This window comes from Apostichopus japonicus, chromosome 5 (assembly GCF_037975245.1).
Source record: "Apostichopus japonicus isolate 1M-3 chromosome 5, ASM3797524v1, whole genome shotgun sequence".
NCBI lineage: Eukaryota > Metazoa > Echinodermata > Holothuroidea > Aspidochirotida > Stichopodidae > Apostichopus > Apostichopus japonicus.
The window spans coordinates 10,930,936-10,955,116 of record NC_092565.1 but is presented as its reverse complement, the minus strand read 5'-3'; the positions used below and the strand labels follow the sequence as shown (position 1 = coordinate 10,955,116).

The 24,181-nt window shown below is 36.4% G+C and overlaps 1 protein-coding gene and 2 pseudogenes across 7 annotated transcripts in view; all 3 read left to right on the top strand.

Moving 5' to 3' along the window:
* The first annotated feature begins 441 nt into the window (after positions 1-441).
* LOC139967633 (Fanconi anemia group I protein-like) overlaps positions 442-24,181 on the top strand; it is a 35,429-nt gene continuing 11,689 nt past the window's right edge. For 2 of the 7 annotated variants that reach the window (XM_071971612.1, XM_071971607.1), the window contains exons 1-23: positions 442-571; positions 2,844-2,967; positions 3,975-4,166; positions 4,592-4,677; positions 5,481-5,606; positions 6,177-6,218; positions 6,927-7,050; positions 8,290-8,381; positions 9,202-9,316; positions 10,071-10,166; positions 10,819-10,897; positions 11,117-11,174; positions 12,105-12,211; positions 13,423-13,587; positions 14,957-15,158; positions 15,471-15,594; positions 16,958-17,098; positions 18,753-18,923; positions 19,682-19,882; positions 21,199-21,320; positions 22,141-22,314; positions 22,761-22,931; positions 23,771-23,834. In XM_071971612.1, coding sequence (XP_071827713.1) covers positions 2,884-2,967; positions 3,975-4,166; positions 4,592-4,677; positions 5,481-5,606; positions 6,177-6,218; positions 6,927-7,050; positions 8,290-8,381; positions 9,202-9,316; positions 10,071-10,166; positions 10,819-10,897; positions 11,117-11,174; positions 12,105-12,211; positions 13,423-13,587; positions 14,957-15,158; positions 15,471-15,594; positions 16,958-17,098; positions 18,753-18,923; positions 19,682-19,882; positions 21,199-21,320; positions 22,141-22,314; positions 22,761-22,931; positions 23,771-23,834 — 2,736 coding nt within the window. In that variant the 5' untranslated portion in view covers positions 442-571; positions 2,844-2,883. Of the gene's footprint in view, positions 572-750; positions 919-992; positions 1,013-1,643; positions 1,663-2,843; positions 2,968-3,974; positions 4,167-4,591; positions 4,678-5,480; positions 5,607-6,176; positions 6,219-6,926; positions 7,051-8,289; positions 8,382-9,201; positions 9,317-10,070; positions 10,167-10,818; positions 10,898-11,116; positions 11,175-12,104; positions 12,212-13,422; positions 13,588-14,956; positions 15,159-15,470; positions 15,595-16,957; positions 17,099-18,752; positions 18,924-19,681; positions 19,883-21,198; positions 21,321-22,140; positions 22,315-22,760; positions 22,932-23,770; positions 23,835-24,181 lie in introns of those variants that run through there. The other 5 variants (XM_071971613.1, XM_071971609.1, XM_071971608.1 and 2 more) reach the window with 5 other exon arrangements.
* LOC139968269 (U2 spliceosomal RNA) lies at positions 1,469-1,545 on the top strand (annotated as a pseudogene).
* LOC139968267 (U2 spliceosomal RNA) lies at positions 1,865-1,941 on the top strand (annotated as a pseudogene).

Genomic DNA, 24,181 nt, shown 5'->3' with positions numbered 1-24,181 from the left:
GTTTAAGAACCCTATTATACTCTGTGGAGATCAAACATCAATTGAGGCCAACACTGAGAGGCCAACTTCATATTTGGTATACATAGCTCTCCCTTTGATAACTCCAAAAGCAAGATTGAAAGGACTTCATACTAGATATGTGTATCTACCTTAGCCTTGTTAGTACTAGAACCCTATGGAGGTTAAATGTTGTATCAGGTCAACAGAGATGAAAGTCTGAAAACCATGTAAACAAGAAGACTGCAATATTGAAGATTGGAAAAGTTCATAGTTGTTATGTGGATCCACCTTGTTTGCTAGGTAGGTCAACAGATGTCACCACAAACAGAATAATCCAATATGACAACTAATTCTTGTCGCGATATGAACTTCATACTATGTTTTATTAAAAGTTATACATTTATTTATTTTTATTATTATTTTATTGTTATTACTATTATTATTAGTCACGTATTCTACAATTTTTGCATGTTTGGCTTCCATTGCTCTACCTAGCGCACGGTCTACGCGGGAGATCTTGGAAAATTAAATATAATCAGCTGACGGGACCAAATTTGTTGAGCTTTCCCACGTAATATTTTTGTTTTATCTTAGGCTATACGAAAGAGCCACATCAATATTTTTCCAATCTCAGTGTTTTTTCAGACTCGTCTTAAGTCGTAATGAAATATGCAGTAACGTTTGACAGCGCGATAGGGTAGCTACCTCTGTATTACCTTAGCTTTATTTCTAATACTAGTGAACTAGTACTAGGCCTAGTACTATTACCAGTACTAGCCTACTACTAATACTATACTTAGTACTAGTAGCAAACATTCTGAATCGTTCTTGTTTTTAGAATAGTGAATCAAATAAACCGTACCCAGGTGAGGCTATAACAAGTCAGATTGTTGAGACAGTACCCCATGCATTTACGAAGTAAGAATTTTGGCCAAGCTTGTCAAACCTAAGGTCATGATACTGTTTATTGTTGCACCACCTAACGCCTAGGCAAATTAGCTGTTAGTGTTACGTGAGTACTAGAACTTACTAATACTTTACTGTAGCCTTTGTAGGGTCCTAGCTTGTTTATCCTATCCTAGGCAAGACTATTTTACTTGCTGGCATTTATAAGACTATTCTGGTCACTACTGAGGATAGCCATTTATGGCATTGTTGGTATGCTATCTATTGTTTTCACTGTAGGTTGAGTTATGTTTGGAGCTTTTGTGGCCAGGTCTACATTGGAGAGTACCCAGGTGCACATACTCTGGTGTGATCCCATGTTATTCAGGTGTAGATGTTTGTGAGATGTGGAATGACCTAGTGGGAGTGGTCAGTGGTCTTCCACCTACCAATAGGATTGTGTTATAGGGTGTTGGTATCTGTTAGTGTTAATTTGTTATGTATGTTGGAGATAATGTACAAGAGGATAATATAGAGCAGAAGACCTCCAGCCTCCAAGCTGTCAACTTGTAACTAGTAAGCTGTAGCTTCTCAGCCTTTTGGCTAAGATCATGTGTAGTATCTGTTCCCTTGCGAGGGGAATGGTGATGCACACCCGACGATGATCACACAGTCACAGTTCTGGTGCAAGGGGACTGGGGCTGAGAGCGGATCAGTTGTCTGGTAGTTTGGTTTTCGTGCCCAGGTTCTTTCCTGGGCGACTTTTCCTTAAGAAAAGTAAGTAGTAGCCTTTTGGCTAAGATCATGTGTAGTATCTGTTCCCTTTCGAGGGGAATGGTGATGCACACCTGACGATCACACAGTCACAGTCACGATGCAAGGGGACTGGGGTTGAGAGCGGATCAGTCGTTTGGTAGTTTGGTTTTCGTGCCCAGGTTCTTTCCTGGGCGACTTTTCCTTAAAAAAAGTAGTATCACACATCGCTTCTAGGCCTTTTGGCTGAGATCATGTGTAGTATCTGTTCCCTTTCGAGGGGAATGGTGATGCACACCTGACGATGATCACACAGTCACAGTCCTGATGCAAGGAGACTGGGGCTGAGAGCGGATCAGTCGTTTGGTAGTTTGGTTTTCGTGCCCAGGTTCTTTCCTGGGCGACTTTTCCTTAAAAAAAAGTAAGTAGTATCATTACTAGTACCGTATGAGCAAAGGCTAGAATTAATTATCATCGCATAGGGCCTAGAATAGAAAGCATAAATTATGGCATAACTACTGCAATGTATTCGCTACATGTGTCATAAGTTGGATAGTCCAACTCCTAGCCTAGACAATGCCATTGTAGGGAGTGAGAGAGAGGGAACCTGTGCACACCCTTGAGTTGTTTCTACAATGGCGTAATTTGCAGGATACTGAAATTTCCAAAGTTTAAAAGTTAAGTGGCTGTCCAGAGCTACTAGTGCTGTGTTTAGTTAAGATCTCCAGGTTTCAAAATTTAGTGGCTGTCCAGAACTCTACAATTAAATACTGTATTTAGTGTTTGGTAAATTTCAGATCATACAAAGGTAGGAGTTGTAGAGAGGTGCCCTTGTCTCAAGTTTATGATGGCCCGGTATATCAAGGACTTGTGTGAGAAACATTGTTTGGACCTCACACTGTTGGAGACGAAGGATGAAAGGATTACAGCCCTGCAGATGCTTCACAGAGTTATCTCTACACTATAATTACCCTTCCCAAGACGATTGACAAGAACTTGACACGTCTTGGTTAGGAATTAGGATTTTGTGGTTGGTGTTAGTGTTGCTTGAGAAGTATTTTCTTTAGAACTGTAGGACCTGTAACTTGAAGACCTTGGCTAGACTCTAGAAAAGTTTTAGTATCAGCACAATTTGCCTCATCTACATTCCCATGGTTTATCCCATTATACTTTAAGAAGCTTGTGACATTTATTTGTTTTCACAGATGTTTCCTTCATAATATTACATCAAATCCTACGTTCACAATGGAGAAGAAGATTATTCAACTCTATGATGCAGACCAGAAAGACAAACTACAGGACATCATTAAGGAGCTCACGGAAGACCAGGTTCGTTAAATCAATCATATCACACCTTCCAAACTATAATGTGTTTTAAGTGTTTCACTTTATTGACTGTTAACACTGAGATAAAGTCATTTACATTGTATAGTCATACTTTGTAAGCTATTGGTCTTGGGGCCTGTATCGAGATCAATTTTATAAGTAAGTGGTTTCTTTCTTGCTTTATTAAGAACATCTGAGCAGTTTCAAGAAACTTGACTATAACCCTCAACTCCCTCAAGTTCACATGAATAACAATTCAGAACTAAGTATATAAATTTACACTTTTAGTAATTTCTCAATTCCATTCAAGTAGCAAATGAAATGTTCCATAATAATACTGTAGCGGAATTCCTACTTCCTAGGTAATTAACGTCCCTGGTAAAGACATATATTAAAGCTTCCAATCATTGTCTGAAATATTCAGCAAACAGTCAGGTATTATATATATATGTATATCCAACGTAATCCTATCATATCAGCAGCAAAGCCTTACAAAATTAAGCAACTATTAACACAAGTAAACAACAGACTTAAGTTATATAAATAAGTGGAATTTCAGCCCAACTGTGACTTAAAGCCTGTTTTTACCTCCATGCTTAAAGTGACTTCACTCTTTACTTGACGTTAGTATCGTCAGACTTGGAATTTCAATATGTGGTAGAAACTGCAAGTTCTTAAGAAATTTGAATTTCAACATAGTTTTACAGGTTTATAAGAGCAACCCAATAACAATTGTAATAGTAATACAGAGCTTTTGTTGGATAGTGAAATCATACTGATTCTATGACTAACAAATTTGGTTCACCAACTTTTTATGTGATCGTGTTTCTGATGTCTAAGAGCATTGCCTTTTTTCTTACTGGCAAATAGCAAAATCCACTGGCATTAATCCAGGTGAATAGCCTGATTTGGAGGCCTGTTATTCTTTAAAAAAAAAACAAGCTTTTAAGCTCTTTTTATGTGATGATGAAGTGTACAGTCCTAACCAAATTATCATTTCTCCTACACAGATTAGTGAGATGCTTAACGGCTATGCAGGCACGGACAGCAGCGATGGCGCCTCTCTCCTAAATGGTCTCTTTGCTGGAGCAACTACCTCCGAGAAGAAAGATCTAATTTACAAAGTCACCTTCAAGATTATAAGAGATGGAATTCCAACAGGAATGTTGGCCGGAGAACTGTCAGGTACACTGATGGTCCAAGTAAGTCAGCACAAACTTTTGCACCATTTGAGTTTTTTAAGTATTGTAACAGAATTGGTCCAGAAAAGTTAGCAAGTTTGCTAAATAATATCCACTTTTTGTTACTCCTGGGCTTTGCTATCGAACATCTCTTCTACCTAGCCTCAAAGCTTTGTAAATTACAGCTTCTTTGGAGGACATTGAAATGGGTGTTAGATAAATAAGGCATCAGTTTTAACATTTCCCAAAGGAGAAAGGGAAAAAAGGTGCATTGTGAAAGAAACTTTCAACTCATCGAAAAAGTCTTTTCGTTAGTATAATAAGCTAAGATATATTATAAAGATTGCTTCTGCAGTGTCCATGATGTAGAAATTGTTGTTAAAAGTTTGGCTGAATTTTCTTTTTGCTTTCCTGTAAGTGTTCATCTTTGCTCTTTTCTAACCTAGACTGACTTTGTCAGTTCATCAACCCTGATTGAATCTGTGGATTGCTTCACCGAAGCCCTAACCAGCAAAGATGATGTTGGACAGAGGTAAGTACCTATGTCTGGGCTTATAATGGTATATGACCAATTTGAATCCCTTGGAAGGGAAGGGAAGGGAAAGGGGGGGGGGGGTAGAGTGGGACTTTCTTGGGAAGAATTGGGAACATGGCACTTATTGATATTCCTGTTTCACATTTCCTTTAAAGCTTCATTTGTTGTTTAATTTACTTTATTCTGGTGGGTAGTGTATATGACTCTATGGAAAGAACGGGTCCCTGAAAACTTTAAACTGCTGCTTTAGTTCATCAAAATCCTACAAATGATGGTGAAATTATACATAAGGCATGCAAAGAAGAAAAAAGTACTTCTTTGTAAACTATGCGTCACAAAAGAAAACTGTTCACCAATGGAGGCGCTCCAGGTTTACCCAAAATGACAAGAACTGTCACATTGGTCCAATCTTTTTCCAGGAAACTTGACAAGCTTCAGTGTATGACTGCAGATTAATACGGAACGGTACTGTGAGTTGATCACTAGTTAGTATTTTGTTTGTAATATTTGAAGATGTTTTTGAAACTTATTTTCACAGCTTCAAGATTTTCCACGCTCCTTGATTCGGAGATCGTTGAGCTACTGTATTCAGATCAAGCATGTTGGTACCGATGTGAGATGGCGTGGAGAGCCCATGCAACCAAATGACAGTAACCAGAAAGATCTAATAGTCAGAATTATGAGCCTGTATCCCAATTATGTGAAAATATTACATGGCTTGGTCGAAGTGACACAATCACAGGCCATGAAATGTATACTACCAGTAATCCACAAAATTTATTTCTCTTTCATTTCTCAAGGACTTTTGATGTTCTTCCAAAGATTTTGGAAAACCTGGCATCGAAGAAATCAATTTCACATGAAAACAATCATATGACTGGTGTAGAGTTCAAAAGATACATTCTAAACAAACTCTGTTCTGGAAGGTGAGCTAATTCTTCACTTTTTGTTTAATGCTAACTTTCATAAATATGGAGGTGAAATCTCATTATTTCTTGATGCAAAGTTTATTCAAAGTTTATTTAGTTTGCTCATTCATTTCCAGTGGATCTGTCTGCCTGTTCATCAGTGTGTTTGTCTGTCTATATGCTCGATTCAGTGAATAGACTTCTGCTTACCAATAAATATTCCATCAATACTATTCAAAGCTATTCATGTTGTTGCTCATGTCAGGGTCTTCATCCCTTTTGAAACATTAAAAATTGGTGAAAGGTCATTTACATTTGAGGGATGTCGAAATCATATTTTCCTTCCTTAGCAATACGAAATTAACCCAATCTTTATGATAAATATCCCAAAAAGCTTGGCAATGTTGTTTAACATGCATTAAACCATGTCGAAAAGTGTTGACAACAGCAGGGCAACTGCATGATTTAGATAGGTAAAGCCACCCAAAAAATGGTAAATTGATTTAAACTCTTTTCCTAAAATTTCCTTGCTGTACTATGAATGAAAAAGTAGGAAACTTATGTTACTATTTCTTGTTTTTATAACAGATGGGAGTCTCACCATGCTGTTCCTTTGGTCACCATGTTTAAGTGAGTTCTTCATCTCCAATTCTTTTTAATATAACTTAAGAAAAGGAGGAATGGAAATGCCTGAAGAGGAAATTGAGAAATTATAATTAAAATGGCAGAATTCTTGTTTATGTCGTATTTATCAAAATACTTTTAAGGTACATATTAAGATGTCAGAGAAACGTACTATGCTTTGTAATTCTTTAAGTAAATTTGCTTGTCTGCATTTCTGCAGTGTTTTGCCAAGTAGAGCAGTTTTTCTTTGTATGTTCCATTTGAAGGTTTACAGGCAGAGAAATATTTTTACTCAAAGTTTAGAAAACTGTTAAGAACAGTTAGTTTTGCATGAATTATTAAAAATATCAAAAATATCTATAATACTTGCAACAATTTCAAATATATTTCTTGGGTTGGATGATGAAAGAGCCAGAAATAGGAAACAAGGAGTCCAATTCGTTGCCTTGGGTGTTGAATTTGCATTCTTGGGGGAGGAGTCTAATGCAAGGCTTTCTATATAACTAGAAGAGGTCAGTTGGTAGTCCAAAGTGTGACCTAGATTTGGAATTTAAATAGATATTTACCCACAAAAGCAGATTTTCTAAGAGGAGAGGGAGGGACTCCAATAGGTGTCTCCCTTGCCCCGTTCTCCTTGGTCACATGACTAGTTGTTCACATTTGTTGATTACATCTGTGCTAATTATGTCTTTGTTTTTGTACTCATCTATAAAGGGATATAGAGATGTCCGAGGAGGAGGTGTCTTTTGTGATCGACAAAATTCTCAGGATGCTTGAAAAAGTTGATCTTCAAGTTTTACCTGGAGTTATATGCCAGCTTCTTATTCTTGCCTGTAAGGTGAGAACTACTATAGTACACTAAACTTACCTGTCTCCTCTCTATGGATGCACTGTTTAGTCTCTAGCATAGGAAAATAAACTTTATTTACACCTCATTAATGGCAAATACCATTCTTCCCTCATGTTTAGTGGTTTACTGGGAGCATTATAAAGCGATACGATAGAATGCTGAAAGGATCGAAAAATTATGTGACTACCTGTTAAAACATCAGTTTTACTAAACTAGCTTTCCATATAAGTTCTGTGCGCTGAACGAGTACCAAGTACTTTAAATCGAGTACAAGTATGATTACTTCAGCATCAGGATCTGAGTACTGAATGAGAATGACGAGTACGAGTACTCTATCTTCCAAGCACTTTCTATCGATTGCAAAGGAGTAGATTGCAAAGGAGTACTTGCAATAAAGTACTTGAGTGTCGAACAGTTTATCAATTACTACAACACTGCTAGTAGCATTGATGAAGAACATGTTAAATAGCGTTTATCTTCAAGGGTTGTTAAAATTTATGAATTTGCTGGAGATATGAAGATTGTATTTGTAGGTTTTTCATGATTAAATTCTTCTTGGTAAAGTTTAAACTAATATAAGTTATAATTTATTATATTTAATGAATACGCCGAATTCTTTGTTAAGTAGTTTTATGCTTAAACTAATATAAGTTAATATGTAGTATGTTTAAAGAGCACGCCCAATTCATTGTTAAGTAGTTTTAAGCTTAAACTAATATAAGTTATAATTTAGTGTGTTTAAAGAATATGCCGAGTTGGTTGTTAAGTAGTTTTAAGCTTAACTAATATTAGTTATAATTTAGTGTGTTTAAAGAATATGCCGAGTTGGTTGTTAGCTTAAACTAATATAAGTTATAAATTAGTTTGTTTGTTCAGTAGTTTTAAGCTTAAACTAATATAAGTTATAATTTAGTGTGTTTAAAGAGTATGCCGAGTTGGTTGTTAAGTAGTTTTAAGCTTAAACTAATATAAGTTATAATTTAGTATGTTTAAAGAATACGCCCAGTTCGTTGTTAATTAGTTTTAAGCTTAAACTTATATAAGTTATAATTTAGTGTATTTAAAGAATACGCCGAGTTCACTGTTAAGTAGTTTGTAAACTTGTTCAGCAGGATATCAGTTGTAAGGACAGACCATTGTAGATTGAGACATGTACAGTATGTTACCATTATTAGCCCCCCCCCCTTACTATCATTGGTCCCACCCTGTTACCCTTTTTCCATACAGTGTCCCAAGAAGAATACTCTGTATGAGATTTGTTCATGCCTGGCATCACTGGATGAGAAGTATAAAGACCAAGAAGATGTTGAGACGGATGGGTTTGTTAAAACTTTCACTTTCAACTTTCAACTTTTCATTTTTGTAACTTCAAAAAAGTGCCAAAGAAAGAAACATTACAAAACATTAGTTGCTTTCTTATAAAGCTGTATATATAATCGTCCTAGATTGCAGTTATTATTTTACGATGCCAAGCATCCTAATAATAGCAGAGTAGCTTGGAACTTATACTTGACGTCAGATGGCAATCCAGTATACAGTTTTAGCTCTTTTTGGAGGACCATTTTGGACGGGAAATCACAGATTTGTAACGCATGAAAAATCCACCATACCTTGGCTGGCAAGGGATCAAACCCAGGAATGTCATGCCATCACCTTTATCCCCTCAACAACAACATTGGTACACTGTATGTTGCATTGGGTTGTTAACTTTATGGTATTCTCAACAATCTTTGTATTGTTAACAACATTGTTGGAAACACTTCAATCTATAAAGTAATTGTTATGCTGCTGTAAGCATTTCTATGTCAATCCAAAAATTACAAGAATGTAACCATTGAAAAGTTGATTAAATTTGGAGTCGTTTGAAAAATGGAAGAGTTTGCCTTTGGTCATGCTGTATGAGTAGCTCTTTATATTCTCAACAATCTTTGTATTGTTAACAACATTGTTGGAAACACCTCAATCTATAAAGTAATTGTTATGCTGTTGTAAGCATTTGAGTATCCTAATAATTAGTGAGATATCCAACCATTAAATGCAGCAAGTTTTCTGTCCGATTGTTCCATTGTAGTAAACCTTTTTAAGTTTAGAAAAGACAGCCTGTTTCTATTAGCCGTTTCTGTCTTCTCTTCCTTGCAGAGTTATTGCATCTGATACTTCTGAGACTTTCAGACAGACAGTAGCCACCATCGTTACTCATATCACCTTTGTTGTGGAATACGAACAGACCCAAGAATTTCTGAAAATTTTGAAAGTAAGTACAATTACCTTCCTACTAATGTTCTCAAAGCTATATCTTGGAATCTTGGATAGATACTCCCGTCTCAGAGAATTGTGTCAAACTAATTTAATCCAATCCAAAATATGGTTTGTGTCCCACAAAATAAATATGTTGATGAACGTTTTACAAAAGATGTAAGTGCATTTTTTAACTTCATGGTCCCTGATGCAATGTCGAATTTTAGTTTTTCTTAAAGGAAAAACAAAGTCTGAAATTTCAAAACATTTATATCACAGAGCAAGTAGAAAAAGTCACATTGGTCCATTGGACAACGGGTGTTGTCCATTTTATGACATCACAAATTATTTCACTGTGAAATTTTCTGAATAAAATGAATTCATTCCAAATTTTTTAGATCTCAGCATGTTTTTTAAAATCCAACTTTGGAGATCAGAGGAAATGACAGAGTTTTTGGGATGTGCTTTGTGAGTAAGACTTCCATCAAATTTAGTATAAGACTGGAAGAAGGTTGGGGTGGAACCGTGAGGGGGGGGGGGGCTTTTAATGTCCTGCAGTGCTTCATAATGTCATACAGATCATTAGAACACTTTTTTGGGAGTACAAAAAGACATACAAGAGGGGTGAAAGAATATTCAAAGATTTTTGCTAATTACTTTTAAACCGACATTCATTTTGTAAACAAGATTTGGATGAGAAGAGAAATATTTCCATTAAAATATGTTTCAAATGAATTCCAATTAATCCATCAAGTAATTGTTTTACACAGGCAGGACAGCAGAGTAATCATAAGTTGATCCTGTCCCCGTTTGTCTTCTCGCTGGCACTTGCTCTGGCTCACTCATTTAACAGACTGGAAGAGCCGGTAAGTACAAAATCAATTTCTCTCTCCTCATTTTTAGCTTTCTTCAACCATATTTCTACTAAAAAAAGCTATTTACCATTCAGCATTTTTTTTTTCTCTTTTATCCTTGTCACATTTTTTGCACAGTGCTTCTAAAATTTGTCATAATTATCTTAAGAAACTTCTCTGTCTCTTTTTGTAAAATTAAGCCTAGTATTTTCCATCAGATGAAAATTAAAATCTCAACACAATAAAACACACATAATATAGAAAAAGGTAGCATTACAATTCCCTTGGAAAGACATCATGTTAAGCTTGCAATGAAGGGAACATGTTGAAAATTGTCAATAATATATTATTTTTTTGCATGATTATTTGTCTTATTTATTTCATTTCATTGTTATTTTCTTTTGAGTTATGAAGTTTCTTTCATTTGTAAGCACTGAGGGCTTACTTTTAGAATGATTGCTAAATAAATGTAATTTAATAATAATAATAATTAACTTATCTGTAAAATTCACAAGCCTTGCATTACAACATATGTTGTGACAGAACTGCCTTATTATCTTTTTCTTTTTCATTTGAAAATACATGATGTTTCAGCCAAAACCATATTTAATATCTTAACCACAGTATTTCAGACTGACAGCAAGATACTTTCTTATTCCAACAGATTCTGGATGTACTGAAAACTACAATATTCAGAAGTTTTAGAGATGCAGAAAAAATTAAAAAGTGCCAGTGGATGTCAGGTATACAATTTTTTTTTTTTTAACAAGACTACATTTTGTGTATGGTTGTAACCTTTGTATCGCTCTGACTAAACCATAAAATACATCAAATTCATCAAACTAAGACATTTATATGAACAAAGAACTTGCCCCCCCCCCTTCGCAACAGAAACAGAAACCCAGACAGAAAAGTCTCAAATTAACTGTTATTTAATATTTATCCTTTTTTCCCCTCTTCAGGATTAGTACCAGAGCCATGTGATGTTACCACCTTTCTGTGTGAATTAGCTCAGCGAGAGTAAGTTGAACAATTTTAACAACTTTCAGTTTATTTCTGCCACTGAAGTGTACTTCATGACATTAAGTATTGAATTATAAATGATTAATTATGTTCCTATGGCAACCATGTTTTGCAAACCTGTTTAGGCAAGATGATATCTCAGTGACAAAACAAATGAAACTGAACTTGGTCTTATAATAGCTCTTTAATTTAAATAGCTTAGATTTTATTGTTTATTAAAAATGGAGCCATCTTCAGGAAGTAAAAGTTTTGGCAATGAAACATAATAAATGAAATTTTATCCCCAATGTTTGTTGTATTCAAAGCAATATTTTATGGTGACAATGTTATACTCACATAGATGAAAACCCAATCTTAATTTCACCTACAATTTATATTTAAATTGTATACTGGAGAATCTGTATAATGTACATTCATATGATCAAAGGGTGGCTAATGCATGAACCAGGCAGTAAAAGAGCTTTAAATATCTTCCTACTATTTACCAATTTAATTTAACTTAAAATTAAGCTGATACGCTTCATGATGGTAACATTTTGTAAGAATGTAATTGTTGTTTGAGTCAGATAAATCATTTGAAACTTAAAAAGGTCTAGAAAGATCTTAAAAACTGAAGAAGGATCTATTCTGCCTCTGCAATGAGGACCATGTCACTCACACAGCTTGTTGCAAAGCCAAAACTCAGGAAATGTCCAAAAAAGTCTTTGTTTCGGGCAACCATGTAAAGTTCATTCATCTTAAAGTTGAACTAACGACATTTCTGTCGTTCCTGTTTCTTAAAAAGTTAATTCGCTAAGGGTACGGTAGACGCATCATTAAGAAAGGTCTTCATTAAGTGTCTAGCGCAGATTTTCTTTTCAAAAGGACTTTTTAAACCCATCAAATAATTGATTTTGTATAAAGTCACTTTATATTTCTTGTCTCTAGTTTCAGCAAGACTGGTTTAGAGCAGGTCGGTTATCGTATGGTACAGCTAGCTTTTCTTCTGATGGAGTCTTACGGACCTAAAACTGGACCGTTTGGGAAAATTCCCGGTGAGTTACAATACCTCCGTTAATTATGTTGTATCTAGTTATTGCTTGCAGCCGATTTTGAGACTGAATACAGCAGCTAGGGTCAATAACATGTGGTAACAGATGACATTATGAAGAGTGCAAGTAGAAGTGTACAGGAAACACTAAACCCTAAATGATCAAGAAGATTTTCAGAGAAAGTTTAGAATTTTGCAAGGTCAATAGAGTCGGTATAAATATCATCGGATTTCCTGATTTCCATAGTAGCGATGCACAGGAAATATAAAATGATAGGAATGGTAAAGCAGGCATCGCAGAAAACTTAATCCAAAAAAAAAAAAACTCTGCAATTTATGACCTAATATTAAAAGTCCAGAAGATATATCACCAGAGTTCAAGAACGCGTACCTTAAACATGTAGACTTTCTTAGCACAGATCCTGGCCACTTATCAGGGTATAGTTTAAACCCCTGGTATTCAAGGTCAGTGTCAGGGTCGCATACTTGTTTAAGGGTTGTCAAACATTACGGAAATTTGGACAAAAAAGAAATTGCCAATAAATGTGGGGAAAAAAATGTGGAAATATCTTGAACATAAGTCACCTGAAAAATATTGCAAATTATAACACCATTTTGTGGCAGAGAATCCTTAATGATGTGAACATTTCTCAAAATGGAGAGTATACCTCATTCCTGTAGACCACTTTCCAGCTCAAGCCACAATAACCCGCCAAGGTGATGAAGGTACAAACTGGGGTCACCAAGGGAAAAAGTTTGATACCAGTGCAGTCTGGCTTCAGGCAGCACAATATTTGTTTGTTTATGTAGAAAGTGATATTTTGGTATGACTTAACTGTAAATCCATGTACTGAGCTGTTGTGAAACATGTCTCAGCTGTGAGTAAACATTGTACCGACCTGTTTTGAAAAATTAAAAGTTGAAACATCATGAAAAATCATCACATCAATTTCCAAGAGAAAATGGATTACTACATTGTTTAAATTCCGAACCAATAAATAGTTTGACTGTCGTTAATACTATTTGCTTGTTCAAAATTCAAGTATTAAATAAAGGGAGTTTGATGATATTAACTGGGCTGCCCGCCGCTTAAGACACAGACAAATTAGGGAGACAGGGTCCAGATTGGTTTTGTCCATCTTTGTTATGTATCACCATTACATGACAAATCCTTTTCATGAAGTTTTTATTTGTGTTGTATATTCGTTTTCATAGGTCGACCAGTCTCATCGGATGGAGCCAATCAACAGACATGTAACTTAGCCATCAGGATTCTGAAACATCTCTTTGAAGGCTCAGAATCTTTCCAATTGGGAATACTGGAGAGGACCCTGTCCAATTTTTTAATCAACATGAGTGGAATCAGCACTCATTATGTGGGTAAGAATGTCTCGATTATTGGTTTTGCCAAAGAAAACTGTTCTCTTAATTCCCAGCAAAAGTTGAGGCAACTCTAAGTATAGTTTCTTAAAGTAACATGGCAGTGAAAATGAGATCATCTGTTGAAGGGATTATCTTGTGGCAAATGTGAAACTTTTGAAGTATAAAAATTTTTGCAAACTTTCTGCATAAATGCATATCTTTGGCTTTGATCTCAAAGAGACTTCATAAAGTTAATTTAGTCATTTATTTATGTAAAGATTTTAAAGGTGGTCTTTAGTCTAACGCAAACAAGCTCACAGAGCGAACACTGTAAAGTAATCAGTCGATGCTTATTTTTCGTACATACATAACATAACATTCTGACTGAATCTGTCTATCAACTTCACATTGCCTATTCCAAATTCAAGGTGTGTTTTGCAATGTATTTTATATCCAAAACTTTTTCATTTTTGGGTATATGCAACAACAAAAAATATATGCGAACAATGAGGTTATTTCATGAGCCTTTGCTGTTGTTGGAAATCTGACATTGGCTAGCAGACAATTGTGTGGCATATCACTGTTCAGTACCGCGCACAGAATCGTATAAAGACGTATAAACACGTACAACTGCGTATAAACTCGTTGACAAACAAATTGCCGCGTAGACACCTCGTATAATCCCTCTACGAGTTTATACGCAGGAAATGCTATTGTGCTCAATGAATAGGGATTAAAGTCGCCGAAAGAATTAGTGAGATGTTTAAAACAGCCGTTTCTTACATTGTAGTAGCTGCACAGCCCTAGTATATTGAACTGTGTTTGCTGTATCACACCCAGACCCAGAATTAACTATTTTAGCCACTTGCTAATAAATGCCAGAGCTTAATAAAAACATTTACTAGCTAGCATCAAGTTCTCACCAGTAATGTCCTAAATTACACACATCTCAGTTACTGTACAGGCTTTTGAGAGAAGCCCAATAATATTATGTTAATAAGAATCAGTAAACACAGGGATTACGTTAGGTTGAAAATCATGCCGATTAATTGACTGACTATTGTTAACCGACTTACCTTGTGTTTAGGTTCTTAATATCTACTGGCAGAAAAATGCTTGGTGCCTTTCTCTAGTCTACTGGTAAACAGCAAAATCCATTGACATTTAGCCAGAAAACACCCCAAATTTTGAGACATAGCATTGTTTAACAACTCACACAACTGCCTACCTTGTAGACAAAAAACAAAACAAACAGGACTAGAGTGGAAAGTTCAATTCTAGCTCCTACAGCTGATTCCAGAGGGGGGGGGTTGAAGTAGACAGGTCTGCATCACATCCAGCACACACCCAGCTGCTTTATTCTCTTACGGATTTGTTCCTCATTTAGATCTGTTCCATGCCCTCGTCAAGACAGCACCCCTCACGATTCTTTCAAACCTCGGTAAGCTGAGTAACACCTTGGATTACCTCAGCATGTTTCAGATCCAGACTTCTGAAGGGATTCTCAACGCCTTGACACCATTGATGAAGATAAACGTCAATCTAAAGGATTCGCTCATGCTCATTCTGAGGAAGGCTATGTTTGGCAGGTAATCGTATAGCTAAAAACAAGACTAATGCATATTCATTTTTGACAATCTCAGATATATCATGCATTGTACACGCAGATATTCATCTCAGAGAGTTTCCTTTTTAATATTGTGAAATAGAATACACCCCTCCTTCTATCTTGCCAGAAGTATCTAGATATTGTGCCTGACGTCTTTGTTTTTATGTTTACTTTAGCCGTTTAAATTACAGTTTCAGAAAGGCAAGCTGTATTAGTTCATTTTAACAGGAGTGCTGACAACCAATTGACTGTATTTTTGTTTCGTATTTTTGTTACGGGTTAATTTCAACAGACAGTTGGAATCTCGGAAGATAGCCGTGCTGGGATATATGAAGATTCTAAGACATTTTCAAGTCCTGGGTAGTTTACCTATGAGTCAACCTTGGAGCCAGGGTAATGTTTCCTTATCCAGTCAGGTAAAGAAAGCTTCATTCAAACTGACTTTGAAGGTTATGCAATGTTTTAATGCAAAATCCCCCAGGTTAAATAAAAACATTCGCTCAAACTAGTGCCCAGGTAGACTCAAATTTGGTACAGGTTGATCTCCGAGGTAAAGCAAAACAAATGAGTGCAACCTGAACCCACAGGTAAAATGGAAATTTTGGAGCAAACTAGTTCCCAGGTAGACCAAAATTGGTGCAAGTTGATCTCAAAAGTAAAGGAAAACAATTTGTGCAAACTGAACTTTCAGGCAAATCAAAATTTTGTTTTGCAAGCTGACAATATTTGGTACAAATTGTCTCCTCCCCTTCCTCTTCTCAGGTAAATATAAAAGTTTGGTCAAACTGATCTCTCATGTTGGTGTAAATTATTCCTTATCCCTCTCCCTCCCCCTCCCTCCCTCCCCTCCCCTCCCTCCCTCCCCCTCTCTCTCTCCACCCCTCTGTCAGTGAATATTTGCTGACCTCTTACACAAATAAGTTTAAAAACAAACCTTAACTATGTAAACAAAAATCTTGGTGTAAATTGACCTTTGGGTCAAACAAGGGTTGGTGCAACTTGAGCTCTCAGATATATGAATTAAGGTGCACCCTGACTTCCAGGTAAACAAAGTATGGTTTAAACTGACCTCATAGGTGCACGCTTCATTTCTTGAGAGGAATTTTTGGCACAAACGGACCTCCTAGATTAGCCAAGCTTTGCAATAACACTTTTAGCACATCAGTCCAGTCATGTCAAAGACAAACAGCTTTTGTGTCTAAGATTTTTTACCTGTACTTCTGTACAAATACATGACCAGGATAGGTATTGATAGTTTGTTACAACTAGCATAGCAGTGGGCCCGGTACCCAGGGCTAGTCTTATTTGATAAGTTTTTCTGATCACTAAATATCTCCTCCCCACTGATAATATACGTTCTGTCTCTTTGTACAACAGTTTGTGTTTCATATTGAAAGACTATTCAAATATTTCTCAAATGTTAGTCATCAACGAAGCAAGTAGGGCCCAGGGGACAATTATGTCAATGCTTATGAACACATTAATCTCCTTAAGTATTTGATGCGAAGAAAAATACTCTTTTCTTTATTCCATATTTCCGAAGGTCACCTAATTAACCCAAAACGTTTGGACTGTAGTCCCCTGACACCACCTCACCCCCCTCCCCTCCCCTCCCTCCCCTCATGCTAGGCTTGGGCATGAATTGTCAAATGTAAGATTGCCAATATCTTCAGTTCCTGATCTTTCAGGCATCAGTGGGGCCTGATGGACAGTTAAACATCTAGTAAAGCATGTCATACATACACTGGAATCAGTCTCATTTTATCCTCATATTTGCAGCAACAGACCACAGCGGTCGAGGTCCACAACGGAGGAAACCGACAACCCGCCAACTACACTGCGCTCGTGTGTACCGAAATCCTATGGAACCTCAGCAGGTCTCTGACCCAACAGGCAGAGGTCCGAAGGACACTCTATCAGGTACCTCTCTGAAACAATGGTGTAGCCACAGAGGACCCCTCCCCTCTTCCATATTCCTTTTGCAACAAACAAAAGTTAGCTGTATCAAATATACCATAACATTGGTTAAGTTTCTATATTGTGCTAGTGTTGTAGGGGATGAATGTTTGTATGGTTTGTACAGAGTGGAGTGTCACTATCATTTAGTTTGTTTTGTGTGATTATAAGTTATGATGTGACTGATCTGTGTCAATATCCCTTTCTTTGCCCCTCTTCTTTCTGTTGTTGTTCTGCTTTGTTGGTTTCTCGGTACTTTATACTTGGATGATGATGGTGCATGGTCTGTATGGAGTAGTACATACCTACAACTCTTACCACGCATTATAATTCATATTAGTTTGGGGGTTTTCTAATTCTGTGTGCAAACATGTTTAATTGGTGTAAATTTCTCATTCTTCTTCTTCTTCCTAAACTAATACTTATTTTGAACGTTGTATACAGGCTCTGTATAGATCAGTATATTACAACACTACCATTCTTTGTTTTTCTTCTTTTGTTCTTGTCACACTTTATTTAGTGTTTCTATTGTGTGTATACTGATATATGGCTGGTATTTTCTTCTCATTCTTCTTCATTCTTTACTAATGCATATGTTTTAACATTGGATGCAGGCTCTGTATGGATTAGTATATTACAACACTACCATTCTTTGTGTTTCTTCTTTTGTTCTTGTCACACTTTATGTAGTGTTTCTATTTTGTGTATACTGATATATGGCTGGTATTTTCTTCTCATTCTTCTTCATTCTTTACTAATGCATATGTTTTAACATTGGATGCAGGCTCTGTATAGATCAGTATATTACAACACTACCATTCTTTTTCTTCTTTTGTTCTTGTCACACTTTATTTAGTGTTTCTATTGTGTGTATACTGATATATGGCTGGTATTTTCTTCTCATTCTTCTTCATTCTTTACTAATGCATATGTTTTAACATTGGATGCAGGCTCTGTATAGATCAGTATATTACAACACTACCATTCTTTTTCTTCTTTTGTTCTTGTCACACTTTATTTAGTGTTTCTATTGTGTGTATACTGATATATGGCTGGTATTTTCTTCTCATTCTTCTTCATTCTTTACTAATGCATATGTTTTAACATTGGATGCAGGCTCTGTATGGATTAGTATATTACAACACTACCATTCTTTGTGTTTCTTCTTTTGTTCTTGTCACACTTTATGTAGTGTTTCTATTTTGTGTATACTGATATATGGCTGGTATTTTCTTCTCATTCTTCTTCATTCTTTACTAATGCATATGTTTTAACATTGGATGCAGGCTCTGTATAGATCAGTATATTACAACACTACCATTCTTTTTCTTCTTTTGTTCTTGTCACACTTTATTTAGTGTTTCTATTGTGTGTATACTGATATATGGCTGGTATTTTCTTCTCATTCTTCTTCATTCTTTACTAATGCATATGTTTTAACATTGGATGCAGGCTCTGTATAGATCAGTATATTACAACACTACCATTCTTTTTCTTCTTTTGTTCTTGTCACACTTTATTTAGTGTTTCTATTGTGTGTATACTGATATATGGCTGGTATTTTCTTCTCATTCTTCTTCATTCTTTACTAATTCATATGTTTTAACATTGGATGCAGGGTCTGTATGGAGTAGTACATCACAACTCCAAACTCCTGGTGCCTGTCTTGATGCTCCTTGTGAAACAGCTCGATATTTATGTGGATCCAGACGAAGACGCTGAACCACCCATGAGACTGGAACCAACCATTGTCACCCAAGGGGAGAAAGTTGACATTGTTGAACCTCTTGTAAGTATACAATGCATCCCTACCAGTCTGTGTGATGTTGCAATGGCTACCAAGTTGACCCATTCATTGATATTTAGATAAGTTTGGATTAATTTGAGGACAGTCGTAATGCCTTCTAGTCATGAAGATGCAGAACCACCCATTAGACTGGAACCAACCATTGTCACCCAGGGGGGAGAATGTAGCCATTGTTGAACCTCTTGTAAGTATGCAATGCATCCCTACCAGTCTGTGTGATGTTGCAATGGCTAAACAAGTTGACCCATTCATTGCTATTTAGATAAGTTTGGATTAATTTGAGGACAGTCGTAATGCCTTCTAGTCATGAAGGGACATGACCTACAAATTCAACACCTTTAATAAGCAGGAGCATCTTTGTAGAAATTCTACACTTGGTGTATTAATGGTCAGTAGTCAGCTTGGAAACCTGTGTGCTTTGTGGAAGATAGCATTGGTCAACATTGACCAATAGCATTGGTCAAACTGTGAAAACTTGTCCACACAATGTCTCAAGAACGGAGACTTGGGCAGATTTGTAACTTAGCATTTTGGTGCTTGATACTATACATAGGGCATACACCTTTTGTTATGGCAAAGTTTCAAACAGTCATTTGATGATAAGAGCTAACTGTAATATATCTGAAATTTAATAAACAAGAGAATGGGAATCAGCAGCCCAAAATAAGAGAAGAGATATTTCGTATTATTCTTTTAGTTAGACACTTATAGCAGACTTAATGACATTTCTCACCGCCCAGGGCGACTTGATACAATCGTTGGTCCACTGCACGATGAGAGCCAAGAAGGTGCAGACAGCGAGGGCAGCAGACATGATCGACGACGTAGACGAGGAGGAAGAAGACGGCGATACTCTTGAAGAAGCTGTAGAGGAAGCCACGGCTAAATTAACTTCATTGAGGAATCGTCTTGTGAAGAGTGAAATGGAAGATTTCAGATTGGTAAGTTGGTACATTGTCTTCTGAAAAACAGTTCAGAAAATGGCTTTTCTTCAATGACAAAAATATGCAAATTGTTGTAAATGTACTTGTGTTTGTCAAAACTAAATACAGAGTTGACAAGAATATTTTACCCCTTTTTCCAAGTTTTCACAAAAGTGAAGGGGTACTCCTCCACGGCCATCACCTCTGTCCGGTCTGCTGTCCCTGACTCAGAGAATAACTTCAAGAAAGTCACCTTCACCTGACAGTGTTACAAGGTCCATTCTTTAAAATCACTGCAGAAAATAATCTGCAAAGTTGAATGGATTGACATGGAATAATTTAGCATCCAATATTTTCCAGAGCAGTTTTGATAGCTGTGAATGTTGTCTCTTATAAAATACTATTGTTCCTGTGTACATAAACTTCAATGAATCTCTGCACTTACATATAGCAACTTGCCCATTTTGTATAGCATTTCCCAATGCCACACAGGATAATATAGTCTTCCCGGGATGACGTACTGAATATGTGAAGTGGTTGGATATGATTGAGACACAGTACAGTTTGTTTGGTTGTAGTTAACTGCCAAAAGTCTCAAATGGAAGTGTGAAATATGGGCATGCCGCAAAATTGGCCATTAGCTATGGGTTGCTTTCCTTAACCTGCCGTTTGCGCCAAAGAACGGGGTTTTTCCCTGTTTCTTAACAGAGTTATGACTCGCCTCCTGTCACTCCAGTTGAGCTGCATGTCCGTCTATTACGTAACTAATCACGCAGCTCACACTGTTTGTCTCAGTTTTCAGTGATCAGATAGCTTGCAATGCAAGTATTCTTCCGCCATGATATAATAATAATAACAAATAATTTCATATTTTTATATATAGCGCCTTTCCCAAAGGCTCAAAGTGCAATATACCCGGTCAACGATAACCTGTCAAACATAGAGACAATCACATGGTAGCAGCTAAACCGCACCCAGCTGACAGTTTATCTCACAGGTCCCCATTTATACACCTCAGGGGTGAAGAGAGGCAATGGAGAAAAAGTGCCTTGCCCAAGGACACAACGTAATGATTTGGCCAGGACTCAAACCTGCAAGCCTTAGATCACAAGTCCACTGCCTTGACCACTTGACCACATGTCCCCACTAAACGGATATAATATAAAGTATTAATAAATAATGATCATTTGCAACCTCTGGCTAATGGACCAATATCTGTAATGGGTAACTCATGAGATAATCAACCCTGAAATTATCAAACAGTTGTTAATTCTATAAGTTGTGATTTGATCTATTGCATGGTGCTTTTTAGTTTTTGTTTTTGTTTTTCATAGGATAAATCAGCTGATTTTTCTACCACTTCACCTGTGGGAAAAAATAACACATACCTAGCCATGCAACTTCAGCATGTGTTTGATGCGATACTGGAGTTCACCCTGACAGAGGATGCATTAAGGTAAAACACATGTTTAAGTAGGCTACTTACCATACACTTCTCTCCGCTGTGCACTTAGTAATAGTATTATGTAAGATAATAAGCTCAACACAAAATGAATAAGTGCAAGAACATGAATGTGACTTATCAGTCAGGCACTGTGTCCAAGAGACAAGCTGTAGCAGTAGCTGCCAACAGCTGCTACAGCAAGGATGAGTCTATATTAAACAATAGTAATCTTTGCAGACCTGCGGTGCCTATTGTGTCAAAACTGTTGAGAATGAAAGATTATGTCCTAGGCAGCCTGGCTGCCTGGGAAATACGCGGAATCGGCAGCTTTACAATTTTCTCATTAAATGTTAATGAAAAAGCAAACATTTTACTTGCCCGTTCTTACCAATAAAACATTTTTCTGACATTTTACTGGCTCCGGGCCAGTGGTAGTGTCGAGTTTTCGTGAAAATCTGATTTTTCTCTCCAAAATCTGATTTTTTAGGATATTCAGTCTGTTGTTTTGTGTCAAGAGGTTGGCATCTCTAGGGCAAGGACTGCAGCTTAATACTAGTTAGGCACTCTCTCGGCATGTATTCTAACAAAGACAGGGGTAAAAGAAAACCATGCAGTGGCACAAATTCTTGACTATCTTCAAAATATTACGAATCTATGGCAACATTTTGATAAGTGTAACCCCAGGGAATCTAAATCCTAGTAAGTCCTAATTTATCAAACCAAAAATTTGGGGTGCTACACAACTATTTTTGCAATTGCAGGCAAGCAAAGATTTAAATGTATCACCAACTACCAAAACATATTTTCATTGGTCTATTGATGTTTTCTTCAGCATGGAAGCAGCTGATCAAATCCTGAAGCTGTTTACTCAACGGAGTCAACTACAGAGCATAATGATGGACAAGGGTAACCAAGGCAACTCCAAAAACACCAAATCCAGCAAGAAATCAGTACCAAGTCAAATATCATTGCATTGCCTTTCACATTTTTCAAATTGTTTGTTCGGGTAAGAATTTTCTTCAAAACTGATGGATGTTTCCATAGTATTTTGCTATATGCTTAATTTCAATTTAATGGAACTTTCTCCTCAGTATAAATTGAAAACTCTATAAAAGTCGACTGGCAACTATTTTCATAGAAAACATGACAATGTGTGAGTAATGATGTTTAAACTCCGCAGTGACAACTTTGCTGTTGATATGTTGTGAAGAGTGATGATCACACTGGTGCTAAAAAATTTAAGATAAACCCCAAAGTTCAGACTTATAGAAGATATTATAAAAAAAAAACCAGCATTATTATATCTCTTGGAAACCCTGATGTGGCTAAAAATTTCAGTCTTTGACAGTGAGATACCCTCTTGACTTTATTCTCCATCAGAGATATACTTTCATGAAGAAGATGTTATTAATTATTTGTTAATTTTGTAGTTCTTTTTTAAATCTCTTGCAGCGATCCTTTTTCTAACCAAGAAGCAGCCCTCAAGCTTAAAGATGACACCAGTCTGTGTCACTTCCTAGTTTCCTCATCCTTGGACAAACTTAGGGCCATCAGAGACGGAACTGAGGATGCGTTAATTGGAACTAAAGAGAGATTGTTCCAAGCTGTGTGTGTGCTAGCCCGGTAAGTGTGTCTCTCTGGGAAAGTTCCACTAAAGGCCTCTAACCATTACACTATCAATGGAAGTGCTGGAGTAATCAAGAACGCCCTCCCTTCATTTTCGCTGTTTCGCCATAGACTCGTTGCTATGACAACCATGACAATCGCTAGGGAGAATCACACTGAAAGCTACATTTCAAGTTGTATTCTTGTTCTGTTAGCATTTTTTAACGAAAAAAAACATAGAATAAGGAAAATTTATATTAAGATTCCGTTACTTCTTCCATTCACATCTGAAATCAGCCACATCAGAAACGGCATTGTTGTTTGCTTTCAGAGGGTCCTTCAAGCCTCTAAAAAGTGTTGTTTCTCTTCAGAAATAAGGTTACTTGTCAGCCTAGGCCTACACTCTTACAGTGAAAGTATCTAGCCTACTTTGCATGGAAGAACCAAGTCTGCATTTGTTATTGTCATTAAATTACCAGCTGATTGCACCTATTTGTACAAGAAGAAAAACTTTTGAAACACTGAAGATGGAAAACTATGGATTTTACACAGTCAGATACATTTGTAACTTTAGCCAATCTCTCTGGAACTGAAATCCGATTATGAAATGCAAGAAAGCTACATAAATTAACAAAATTAAATTGAATTAATTAAATTCATCCAGATTTTTGCCTTATAGACACAATTTTCAACTCTAATACTTTGCAAAATAAACTCTTTCCCTTTTTAATTCTGCAATTTGAACTCGAGATAAACTTTTTAAACGGATGATTTGTTTTTGTTCCAATTAAATCCATTTGTAATCACCTCGTTCATGTGTTTTTCACTTTCTTTTGTTTTTTGCATGTTTTTTTCAGGGTATTCTTGGATCAAATCAACACAAGTCTTTATGGAAAGACTCAAGTTGTTGGCAAACAAAAGGTTTGTACCAGAGAGCAAATTAGTTGGTTATCATTTTTAAACCACAACTTTCATTGTAAACTACTGTCTGATTACATTTAGTACCAGTATAAAGCGAACAATGGAACACTGATTTAGAAATTAAAATCAGATTTCGAATAAAGAGCAAAGAAACATTTGGCTGGTAGGGAATTTGAACAAGCCTTGGTGATTTGTTTTGAAAGTCGTACCAGTAATATTAGCAGCAGTATAATTTTATCAATTCTACAAACTTAAAGTTACATGAGTTGTATTATCCAGAAACATGCCAGAAAATCACATACTGGTCAGATTAATTGTCTAGTTTAATGCTTTCCAATTTCTGAGAG